The sequence below is a fragment of the Artemia sp. Qi Xiang Cuo genome, chromosome 11, assembly GCF_049724085.1.
Source record: "Artemia sp. Qi Xiang Cuo chromosome 11, ASM4972408v1, whole genome shotgun sequence".
Lineage (NCBI taxonomy): Eukaryota > Metazoa > Arthropoda > Branchiopoda > Anostraca > Artemiidae > Artemia > Artemia sp. Qi Xiang Cuo.
In genome coordinates this window covers 59,204,296-59,217,652 of record NC_142804.1, presented here as the reverse complement: position 1 = coordinate 59,217,652, position 13,357 = coordinate 59,204,296, and the positions used below count along the sequence as shown (strand labels likewise).

At 37.2% G+C, this 13,357-nt stretch overlaps 1 protein-coding gene across 1 annotated transcript in view; it reads left to right on the top strand.

The window, feature by feature from the left end:
• Positions 1-8,124, top strand: part of Not11 (CCR4-NOT transcription complex subunit 11) — a 62,854-nt gene extending 54,730 nt beyond the window's left edge. Inside the window, exon 10 of the mRNA XM_089097313.1 lies at positions 7,435-8,124. Within this exon, the coding sequence (XP_088953439.1) occupies positions 7,435-7,569 (135 nt within the window). The 3' untranslated portion in view covers positions 7,570-8,124. The remainder of the gene's footprint in view (positions 1-7,434) is intronic.
• The last annotated feature ends 5,233 nt before the right edge of the window (positions 8,125-13,357 follow it).

The window sequence follows — 13,357 nt, the reverse complement described above, 5'->3', positions numbered from 1 at the left end:
CACCATGTTTTTGACCCCAAAAGATGACGTACCATTTATCGGCACCTAACACCATGTTTTTGACCACAAAAGATGACGTCCATTTACCGGCACCTAACACCATGTTTTTGACCCTAAAATATGACGTACCATTTACGGCACCTAACGCCATGTTTTTTTACCCCAAAAGATGACGTACCATTTACCGGCACCTAACACCATGTTTTTGACCCCAAAAGATGACGTACCATTTATTGGAACCTAACGCCATGTTTTTGACCCCAAAAGATGACGCACCATGTACCTGCACCTAACACCATGTTTTTGACCCCAAAAGATGACGTACCATTTATCGGCACCTAAACCATGTTTTTGACCCCAAAAGATGACGTACCATTTACCGGTAGCGAACACCATTTTTTTACACTAAAAGATGACGTACCATTTATCGGCACCTAACACCATGTTTTTGACCCCAAAAGATGACGTACCATTTATCGGCACCTAACACCATGTTTTTGACCCCAAAAGATGACGTCCCATTTACCGGCACCTAACACCATGTTTTTGACCCTAAAATATGACGTACCATTTATCGGCACCTAACACCATGTTTTTGACCCCAAAAGATGACGTACCATTTACCGGCACCTAACATCACGTTTTTGACCCTAAAATATGACGTACCATTTACGGCACCTAACGCCATGTTTTTGACCCCAAAAGATGACGTACCATTTACCGGCACCTAACACCATGTTTTTGACCCCAAAAGATCACGTCCCATTTACCGGCACCTAACACCATGTTTTTGACCCTAAAATATGACGTACCATTTATCGGCACCTAACACCATGTTTTTGACCCAAAAGATGACGTACCATTTACGGGCACCTAACACCATGTTTTTGACCCTAAAAGATGACGTACCATTTATTGGAACCTAACGCCATGTTTTTGACCCCAAAAGATGACGCACCATTTACCGGCACCTAACACCATGTTTTTGACCCCAAAAGATGATGTACAATTTATCGGCACCTAAAAACATGTTTTGACCCCAAAAGATGACGTACCATTTATCGGAACCTAACCCCATGTTTTTGACCCCAAAAGATGACGCACCATTTAACGGAACCAAACACCAAGTTTTTGACCCCAAAAGATGACGTCCCATTTATCGGCACCTAACACCATGTTTTTGACCCTAAAAGATCACGTCCCATTTATCGGCACCTAACACCATTTTTTTTTTTCCCCCAAAAGATGACATACATTTTATCGGCACCTAACGCCATTTTTTGGACCCCAAAAGATGACGTACCATTTACCGGCACCTAACACCATGTTTTTGACCCCAAAAGTTGACGTACCATTTACCGGCACCTAACACCATGTTTTTGACCCCAAAAGATGACGTACCGTTTATCGGCACCTAACACCATGTTTTTGACCCCAAAAGATGACGTACCATTTACCGGTACCTAACACCATGTTTTTGACCCCAAAAGATGACGTACCATTTATCGGCACCTAACACCATGTTTTGACCCCCAAAAGATGACGTACCATTTACCGGCACCTAACACCATGTTTTTGACCCCAAAAGATGACGTACCATTTATCGGCACATAAACAAAAAAAGGTAAGTTAGCGGCTCAGCAATGGTCGTCACTGCTGCTTTCTGTGCCTTTGTGTGGACCATGTCGAAACCTGAAGCAGAAGAGCCCTTCAAATTTTTTAGGAGTAATTCGAGCTCACCTGGTGTTACAGGACTCACTGCCATTGATTTCATACACTTCGGGCCAAGGTATTCTTTGTATGATTTAGATGGTATCCCGACGGAATTTGCTGTGGTATCGCCGATATTTGAGGAAAATGTACTCAGCGATGCGGCAATCTGTGTAGGTTCGGTAATTTCTTCATCATTCACGACCAATTTCGCTGGTAATGTGGAAGACTTAGTAGTTGGCCGTAGTACCAAGTTGATAATTTTCCAAACTTTTCGACCATCCTTCCCGCTTTCCGTCAGCTTTTGCTGCAGGTAGCCACGCTTTGCTCTTCGTAACACAGTCCGAAGGACTTTCCTGTATTGCTCATACTCCTCTAGCCGTGCTAAGCTCAGCTAAAGCGTCTATACTCTCCCCAAAGTTTGTTTTTCTTATTCACACAGGCCAGAAGACCATCCGTCGTCCAGGGGCTAATTGGCTGGTCTTATTTTCGTTTATTAGTTCTCGGGTTTCTCATGCAACATCTACTGTATACATCCAAGAACGTCGAGTGAAATGACCCAAATGCTTCGTTTACATCTTGAATCTCCATTACGTTATCCCAGTTTAATTGCTCTAGTTCCCGTTTTAAATTCTTCAAGTTTTCCTCTTTTAAACATATAATCGGTAACATAGGGTTGATTCGTGACCTTATCTTAGCTGGTTCTGAAAGGGCGAATGTTGCATGAATGGGGAAGTGGTCTGGATTGTCGCTGACGAGGACTGCCACCGACTCTGGGAGCAAGGAGATGAATATGTTGTCGATAAGTGAATGCGTACTCTCAGTAACCCTTGTCGGAATCGTAACAGCAGGATATAGGCCTGAACCTGCCATATTATTTAGCAAATCTGCTGCTTCGGCCGTTAGCGGAATATTGTGGTTAATATTAAAATCTCCCATGAGAATAAGCTTATTTTTTTGACACTGTGCTAGCTCCAGAACTTGAGCCATATGTTCTATAAACTGAGACGTTGACCCTGATGGAGAACGATAAATTTCACCCACAATAACTTTTTTATTTGGGGACAGCCATACTTCTAGGAACAACGACTCGACAATTCCTTCAATATTTAGTGTAAGGTCGTGCCTAGTTTGAACCGTGCTTGTGTCGCGGATATAAATTGCTATACCACCCCTTTTCATCTGTTTTCTGTGGAGAAAATGGCTAGTGTAACCTGGAATATCCAAAAGGCTTTCGGTTTGTTGTGTAATAAATATTTCACATAGACCTATACAATCTGCGGTAAGCTCCCGACATGTCGACTCTAGATCAGAAAATGAGGAATACAGTCCTTGGCAATTCAAATGAAATACCGAAAGCCGAGAATCGGAAGACCCCCCAGTAATTAAATTAGAAATTACATATTTACTTCTAGGAAATTTTTTATTATCAAACAAATGGAAATCATTTTTCTTGACCAATTTCTTGATCAAAAATAAGCTTGAGATTTAAATAAGACTCTTTTTTTAAATTCTTTAATCTATCTATATCAAAATCTCTGATACCTCTCGGGGATGAAGCTGAAGAAAGAGTCATCACTTACCAACTGCAATCGGTGGTCCGTCGTGAAAATTCCAGAAGAGCAAGGAGTCAAAAACAATGAACATACCCAATTGGACTTCTTTATGGAACACTGAATGGAAACAAAAACAAACTAGATACCTTGAATTTTGGGAACATGAAAAAAGAGAAAAGAAAATTGAACAAAAAAAGAAGAAAACAAAATTGTCGCTTTACATCCTTCCTCTGCCATACAATTTAAAACAGAATTACTGTCCGGCTTCAACAATAATTCAAAAAACTTCTCACGATATCACATACATAAAAATTAAATATCGGAGAAATAAAAAAATGACAAAACTGCTGGTCGGAAACAACCTCCTCCGGGTCATTTTTTGCAAACAGTTTTAGCGGATCGAAACAGTCATCATCGTATTTAACCCACTGCTGTGAGCTTTTTAACTTTTTTGTCCCCAGCCAGAGTTTTACGTTATGCTGGACCACACGAGTCTCACTGACCTTCTCTGCTCCCTTTGCATTTTTTAGCTTGTAACCGAGAGCCAATAATTCCTTTCTTCGCTTTCCTAATTCAACAGGTAAGTCAGTTGACACGCTGTAGCTCGTTTTCTTTAGTTTACCACATTCTTTAAGAATCAATGAGCGATCATAATTCTTGAGCTGCACGAAAATAGGCTCAACTGTTTTTTTTTCCTACCGCTCCGCAAACTCGGGCCAACACCATCATCAGACGTGGTGAATTTTTTGACCCTATAAGCAACACTGATACCTATTTTATCAGGATCTGCAATCCCGAGTTTTTTTCCGAAGAAATTTTTTACTGTATCACGAAGATTTTCAGATTCATTTGGCGTATCGATCCCGTGAAGGAGAATATTGTTTCTCCGTGTATGTAAATCCACTCGAAGTGCAGACGATTTCACCTTAATCAGTTCCAATTTTAACAGCTTGTTTTCTGTCTTCAACACCTTATTTTCTTGTTGTAGCATCGAAATCGTAGCAGTTAAATCATCCATTCGCCGGTCAAAATGCTATTTTGTTAGTGATGTAGCCATCTCTTATTTTTTCAACAATAATACCGCACAATTCTAAAAATCCTTAAAAATTCATGAAAGGAGACTTACTCGCAAGGGCCCGTAATTTGTAATATCCAGATATTACTTAGGGCCCACGTTCAGCATTCGCAAGCAGTAAAAACTTGTTATCCAAATTGTTTATTCAAGCAGCGTCCTTTGGGCAAGTGACGTAGCTAATCCAAATTCATTTCGCACCCGGAGACCTTCACTGTCTGAATGCTAACAGGTAACTGATAACCTCCATCTATACAGGTAATCATAACAGGTAACCTCCATCTTCTATCTTTCCTCTATTGGCCATTCACTTGCTACTTAAATAATTAAATTTTTCAACTATTTTATTTCCTCTTTATCAAAGCTAAATCTTAGTCCACTTGTGTCTTCAATAGTCCTAAAACAACTGACTTTTCATTATTACAAGCAAATTGCTTTTCCTTAAAATAATCTGAAGCTAAGTCTTGGAGTTTCGGTTAGTAGAGCTATGCCATCTTCGAACAGTAATAAGATAAGGTTAGTTGTAAACAACTTGACGCTTATTGCCTTTTTCTGCTTCAAACGTTGTTCTATATTTTTAATATATAGTTTTTCTCTTTTAATTTATTTGTTTTTTTTTTGTTGTTTTTTTTATGTTTATGTTCTGTTTTTTTTTGTTTTTTTTTGTTTTTTTCTATGGCCCGATGGCTTTTTCGGAAATACATACATACATATAGAGAGAAATGCAAAGGAGATAAAATGCACCCCTGTTTCACTCCTTTTTTACTTTCTACTACACTTAATATACATCTACCAACCGTCGCAACTACCTTCACTACCATACACATCTCAACTGTAAATCATAACAAATGTTCTACGCATTCTAGCATCAAATAAACAGATCAGTAATTCCCTATCGACTCCATCAAATGCCTCCCTAAGGCCTGGAAACGCTACAAAAGTCACACCCCTCTTTTTCTATTACATGTTTTAATTGAGTTTTATAAATACTGATCGAGTGTGCTATAATGTTCCCTAAAGTCTGCCTAAACCACTATCAATTTTCTCTCCTTTCAAACCACCTATCTAACCAACTTCAAAATATGTTAGATAGCTTACTTAATGTGTTCCCCAACGATATTAGCCTAAGATTCCCGTTTGGTTCTGGGTTTCTCTTTTCTTATTTTAAATAGTTCTGCCACTGGAGAACCTCAGTGAAAAAATATTCATAGAATTACCAAAACTCCGTCCCATATCTATATTATGGCCGGAACTCTGTTTTTTTTCAGTGATGGTTGACTACTTATTCTTTTTAGATTTCATTGCCTCATCAGATTTCAGGGTTACTGGCTGCAAAAGCTCTTGATTATCTTCAGTAGGAGGTCTGACTACTGACTACTAGCTTAGACAGCTAATATGATTCTTAATATGATTCTGAGATCTCCCTATTTTATTGACCTCTGTCGTATTCCCCATTCCTCTATTTAGTCTGGCCAACTTTTTGCAAATGGCATCCCTCATTCTGTATTTCTAACCACTTGCAGATTTTTCGCTAAACTTAAGAAGATTTTTCGCTAACTTGGAGAATCCCTTAGTATCACCACCTGAAATAGATTTTCTCATTGCATTTCTCATAATAAAACGATGTTTTCTTCAGTTTCAGCCTTTTATACCTTAAAAAATTAGTATGTTACAACGCATCGTAATAGTTATTAGAAAATACATTTTTATAGGCGGTAGAGAGACCTATTGAACTAAAATTTGTATTAAAGGTATGATACGGATTAATGCCAGGTCTTTGACAACATTGGTCGCCTATATAGCGCGGTTTCCGCACTACATTTATTGTTTTTTACACCTGTTTGGAAACTTTTCTCTGCCTCTGATAAAAAACAAACCGTTGTTCTTTAAGTTCTTCAAAGTATTTTCTCGGCATCCCTATTTGGACCCGCAATAGTTACATGTCCCAACAGTACGGTGTTTTTGAGATTAGTCAAAGAATGGACGAACTGTCACGTAGATTTGCTGACCGCTGCAATAGAATTATCGATTTTTCACTGGTTTGTCTTCTATTAAGTGCTTAATGTCATAAGATGTAAAATCTCATATAATTTTTCCCTTGTTGGATGGGTGCTTAAAATTAAAGTTGTCAATATTTGTGCGTATGTTTTGTTTTGCCAGTGTTCTCTACGTTTTCCGTTTGTCAGTGTCCTTTTCATTTGTCATTCCCTTTTTTCTTTCATACTCCTCTTTGTGCGTCTTTGTTATGTACAGAGGGTAGCAATAAATTATCATTATTATCATTTTAAGCTGAAGAGCAACAGTTGCCATGACATATAATAACAGCTACTACAGTACATACATGTTTAGACTCTCCTTAAAATTCTGGATCATCCCACTTTACGATAACTTTACTGAAAACTTCACTGTACTTTGCTGAAAAAAATACATTTCAAATGTTGTGACTTTTTTAACTTAATAAATCAAAAATTATTAAGGTTTTAAGGAATAAATATCAGCATATGTATATTAAACTGGCAATGCACATTACTTCCAACAGGTTGAGCATTGTGTTAAAATCATAGCATACTTATTTGGCCGTAGTTATGACGATAAATTCTTGACTCTCTTTTGTTCAAATACTACCTGACTTAATTTTTACTTTGGTTACGGTTGTCATTTGTCCTAGCATCCCGTGTCTCGCTTTGGTTGTAAACATAAACATAATTTTGTTTGCTGTCTACCAAAAATGAAGGCATATTGTTCAGCCACGGATTAATTTTTTCTGCTTCTTATTTAAATTCTCAAATAGAAAACTGTGAGGAAGATATTTTTATGTAATATAATTCATATCACATATCACACAATTCTTGTCTCACAAATTCATAAAAACCTAAGATAGATAGATTTATTTTCCATATATACGCCCACTCATTTTGGATGTGGTAACACAATAAAGTGGATTGGAAAACTCGTGTTAAGCTCATTTATGTGCACGCCATCAAATCAAACACGAGCAGTGCAAACGCTGGCAAATAAGACCCTTTGGCTAATTTTAAGGTTATGAGTCATTTACGCTTAAGCTAACTGGTTGTTTATTGTTACAATTATTTACAGGAGGTTTTTATTGAGGTCCAGTCTTTCTGCATTCAATTCAGTCGTATCCGAGAAGCTGCTGCTCTCTATCGGCTGCTCAAGCAACTTGAAACTGGCGAGCCTTTACCCGGTGGATCCAGTCCCAACTCGAAATAAAAGGAAAATATAGACACTTCCTGGAGCTGAAAATGAGTGTATATTTAACTTAGTATCTGCCTGTCTGTTATTGACTATTAATTTTTTGTCTAATTTTTTTATTTTCTAATATGTATCTATAGTTACCTTGTAATTTCATATCTGTTTATAGTTGGTAGTTTAATTTTGTTATTTTTAGAACAACAGAATAAGTGTTTTCAGAAGACAGTGACAGAAAATAATTAAAATTCTAATATATTGGCTAAACCACCTGAATACGCAAGTGCACACACGTCTAGCCTTTAAGGAGGGAGGGATGAAAGAATTTTTTCTTGGTATTTGGCTGGAATCACAAAAAGTGCGTTTTTGTGGCTATTAATTTACTAAAGGGTGTTTTTTGGGCAAATCAAAGAGGTGACTTATTCCCTCTCCTTCTTTGCGCAGGCATGGTGGTGATTCCCTGGTGATCACCACCATGATGGTGATGCGCAGGCAGGTGAATTATTCCCTCTCCCTCTTTGCGCAGGCATGCCGTTGAAGAAAAAATGATTTTGATGGCTATTAGAAAAGTAATAAAATTTTGTAGAACCGTACTTTCTGAAATGTAAAACTAGCTGAAATACAAAAAAATGTGTTACGTATACATTTAGTCTACTTTTCGTATAACACTTGTCACAATACCAGACACATTGTTAATGCCCAGTATGCCGTTAGTCTTTTATCATGCTGAACCACTAAGTTTTATGCATAACCTTGGTTTGAACGAATCGACGTATGGCTTTAACAAAATATTCTCCTCAGAGATATTATTCTGGTGACTCGTCAACAACACCGCCAAATAAAACGTCAAATAAAATGAAATGAGGAGCATCCACACCAGGAATAAAATTAATAGTTACTAATTAAATGATTCTTTAATATTATTTTATTATTAACCAAGGATTTATTCAAATCTATAAAACTACGAAATTTGTTTCAATTATATATAATGCTATGCCATGGTGATTTGACCATGGTGATTGGTGATTTGACCATTTTATTTGACGTCGGCCCTGGTGACTCGTCATCAAAACCGCCAGGTAGTGGTTTACTTTTAAAGTTATAATTCCAAATTACTTCACCCTTTCCTTGCCCTTTAACTAACCCCCCACTCTTTCAGTCTATATTTTCAAAAGTTCCAGTAAAGAAAAACACCACTTCCAGTGCTTCCAAATCACTCCATTTTTGGCATATAATCACATAACATATATTTTTGTGTGTGGCAACATCCTCCGGGATAGTGCCAGATCAAATACCCTAGAATATAAGGTTTACTTGCCGTATCGTTCAAGGTCTCCTCAAAATTTTAGCTGGCAAGGAAAGATAGTGTAATTTTGGACATTTAATTATACCCACTGTATTTTGTTTCAGGCAAAAGAACTAATAATATTAACTAAACTGAAAAGTGTATTGATCATTTTCAAGTTTAACGAGGTAATATCGTAAGTGACCGAAAAACAAATATCATTATCCAGTAAAAAAAATTGTTTGAATCACACAAAAGAAAAAAGAGAAGAACGTTTTGTCAAGTTAGTTGAATAATATGCTTAAAAAATTGTATTACAATTTCTGGCGTAAGTTTACTTACTAATCGTATTTTAAATCGATTGCACGTAGCTAGTGATAAAAGCTAGGAGTATTAGATTTTTCATCCACAATATTAAGGCTGAAAAACTTGAGTCACAAAATTGTTTTTCTTACCACACTTACGTCTGTTATGGAAGAGTCGCAAACAATGTGAAGTTTGTTTTCATTTTACGTATCTTTTGATTCAATGGTTATTTTTTCTGATGGCCAAGGCCACAACATGGATGCTACGACCGTCCGAGGCAACTGCTCTAGCCTTGCCTATTTTAAAGAGCCTTAAGGCTTTGAAGTGTAATTTTTTTTTCGCAGAGCCACTTCATATGGAAGGGGTGGTCGTAGAAACTTTAGAGGGGGCTCTTTCACTCGGAAGTTGAAAGATCTACTGCCCTGTTTAAGAGTCAAAAGCGATCGACAACGTCCCCTCGACATTCTGCCTTTCCCTAAAATATATCTGACCGAAATTTCACGACAGCTATTTTGTTCAAAATAGTCTAAAGTTCAAATAATTATACTTCTAAGAATAATATGACCCCCAAAACTATTTGGGTAAGGATATGGCCGTTCATAAGAGGGGCGCATCCGGGGCAGTTGCCCGGGCACCGTAGCTTCGGGGCATCGCGGCTGGGAATATCCCCACTTTGATCCAATTTTTCACTTTAACTCGGCTTGTTTTGCTTATATTTGAGTTGGGAGGGGGCGCTGTAATTAACTTTTTCCCGGGCGCCACCAATCCTAGGAACTGTTTTTGGTTAGGGCTGTAAGTTATGAAAGTTTCCTATTTCTTACATATTGGGTGTATTACATGAAGGGGGTAGTTTTGATCCTCAATCTCTAAAAAGGCTAGAGCATTAAGGTGAAACTCTCAGTAAGAGTGTGTTAAACTAAATCAAAATACACTATATGCATGCCGGTTGTTAAAAGGATATATCAGCAGTATCTCAGGAACGGCTAAGCGTATTAAGTTGAAAATTTCAGGGCATGTTGAGGAGTATGTTGAAAAGTGATCAGGGGTTTCCTGTCGACCTTGCCCGTTTAGACATCCCTCCTTAATACTGATTGGCATTTGGAGATAGCCATCTTGTTCAAAATACTCGAAAGGTCTAATAACTATGCACCTGGGGCTGCCATGATTACACACAACCCCCAGGGCAAAGGTTGTAAATTATGAAATTCACCCGTAATTTATGCATAGGATTCATCATTGGGAAAGGTGACAATGTCTGATCGTGGGAGTAAGGATATAAAAGGTGAAACTTCTGAAAATGTTCATGAGGATGTTGAACTGAGTCAAAAAACACCATGTGCATCCATTTTATTAAGAGGGCAGGTTTGGAATATCTTAGGAACGGCTAAGGGTATGAACTTGAAATCTTTAGGGTCACTGCTATTACATGGACTACGACTACTTATTATCGGGACTGTGACTACTTGGGATTACTGCTACTTTACCATTCCAATTTTGACTGCAACTTTGCTACTATTATTACTCATACAATTGAACTAAATCGAAAGAGTTTAAGAGCATCCAGGTTGTCAAAAGAGCTGATCTGGGCTCGTTTATTTTGATCCCAGGAATGGCTACGGGCAGGGTCGTGACTATCGAAAATGTTTGCCAGGAGTCGGTGAAACTGCTGCTTTTACCGACCAAGTTCGAGATTTCTGTAGATGACATGTCAGTATTTTCGCAGTCTTTATTTGAACGAACAAAAATTTTTGGTGGAGTCGCAAAAATCGTGGCGCTTCTCGCCACGATTTTACTGACATTTTTTATAAAGAAAGTCCAAAAACATGCGGTGGCGTGGTGGCCGTCTCATACGTGACGGCCCTGGCTACTGGTATTAATTGGGAACTTTCAGGGGATATTATACGGAATCAAAAGAGAATATGGCATCCGGACAGTCAAAACTGCATATCGGGAATACCTCGAGAACAGTTAAAGATGTAAAGTCGAAAATTTCAGAGAATTTTGAAAGAGATTTTGAACTTAAAGACAATATGTGCATCACCGTTGTCAAAAGGGTGTATCTGCAATATCTCTGGAACGACTAAACTTATCAAGTTGAAGCTTCCAGTAAATATTGATCGGGGTGTTGAATTAAATCAAAAGATTTCATTTGCATCCAGGCTGTCAAAATGGCATATCTACAATATCACAGGAGTAGTTGAGGGTAACAAGTTGAAACCTTCAGGGAATGTCGAGGGGATGAAAAACTCAATCAAAAGATTTTATGTGGATTATAGCTGCTAGAATAACATCTTTTCCACAACACACCAAGCAAACCTTCACGTCAAAGTCACAAATATGATGAACTAATTCAACCATACTGTGTGCATCCAGGCTGTCAAATAGGCTCATAGTCAATATCATTTCGAAAACTGCTAGGGTATGAAGTTTGAACAGTCAGGGAAGTTGATCTCAATAAAAAGAAATTATGTGCGTTCAGGCTGTCAGAATGACATATTTTTACCACCATTATAAGCAAAGGTGGACGTAAAAGTCACAAATAAAAGAGTTTAAAGAGTCAGATATAAAGAGAGTGGAGTGATACATCTGATATATATTTGTTCTCCTATTCTATTTACATTCATATGTAATCTTTTGAATATTCTTCTAGAACGATTTTTTCAAGTATAATATCCAGAAATTGCTGTTGAAGCATAGTCTTTGTTAAAGAGCCGTTCGAAGCCTTGATTTCAAATGGAACGAATATTATACGACAGTAATATTGAATACCATCAAAAACAACGAGATGTAATTGAAAAATTTACATTAGACACTGATATTGTAATTTTTAAGCCGAAAACGCGAAAAACTGGAGAAATACTCATTACTAAAAGAAAATCAAAGCTAACCACAAATTTTAAGAAAACTCCGATAATTGTTCATAGCGACAAAAAACCGACTGCGTGAAACTATTGTAACTTTTTATTTAATAGCTGTTCACGTTCAGAAAATAGTGGAAGATTTCATTCCAGAATTTGTCCTTTCTTTTTAGATTTTCATATTTCGGTTATGTCGTTCAATCAATGCTTTAAAATGGCCAAAGAGATCTTTTTGCTGCCATATTTTCCTCATATGTTGCAAATGAGTGTCATAAGATAGCACAATAACTAAGATTTTCAGGCTCATGACGCATATTCTAGAAAATTCCCGAAATTTTAACAGACATTAGAACACCTACAGAATACCAGACTACCAGGGTAGAGCTTCGTCTCAACAATTTTTTTTTGGTGGTAAGGATCAAAGACGTCAAGAAAGTATTTTGCCAGTTACGTTTCAAGTATCTTTAAAATATTTGGAACTGATAACTTCAGTTGTGTTCTAGTCTTACATGGTGGGAGTAATGGGTTCCAACTGATTCCTCCCCGATAGGCACAGACAACTTTGTTAAAACATTTTTTCTGTTTTAACTCCCTAAGACAAACCTATAATAAATTATTGTTTATACCGTGAACAAACAAACCTAAATACAATGGTATATATCCAATGGTAAATACAAGGTTTGTATGCGAATATAAGTTTCACATTTCAAGACACATTTCCAGAAGAAACATAATTTGATTTTGACATTAAGATATTCTTATCAGTAGGGCAAGCAATCAATTCGCTCTACTCAATTACGATATTGGTGTCAGCCTAGAGATGACATTTTTATCATTATTTTGGAAAAAAGACAATTTTCACCAAAGCTCATTTCATTTAGAATTCATACCAAGTTCGATTGTATAAAAAGGAAATAATTTACTTTGTGTTGTTTAACCATACTAGTATCCACTGCTTCTCCCGTCATTCACACTTAAAGTCTTTTATGGCAAATTGCAAACAGTGGAACAGTAAGATTTGATAATTCGTGGAAAAATACACAACTACCTTGCTTTCTAATAAAATTACCGGTCTCTTTATCGAGATTGTCAGCAGTTACCCGTGCCCCAGCCATTTAAACATTTGCCTCTCAATTACTTGGACTATCTGTCTTGGCTTTTCTCTGTCTACAATTAGCCGTGTCTTGATGCAACCTATGCAACCTACTGCAAGAGACTTGATAACTTTAATTCAAAATCAACGGAATCGGTTGAAGACATATTTTACAAAGCAGATTAAGGATTTACATTGTGATTTATCAGTAAAAAAGGCATTTAATGCGGCATCTATGACAAAAAATAGGTGACGCTAAAAATTCAA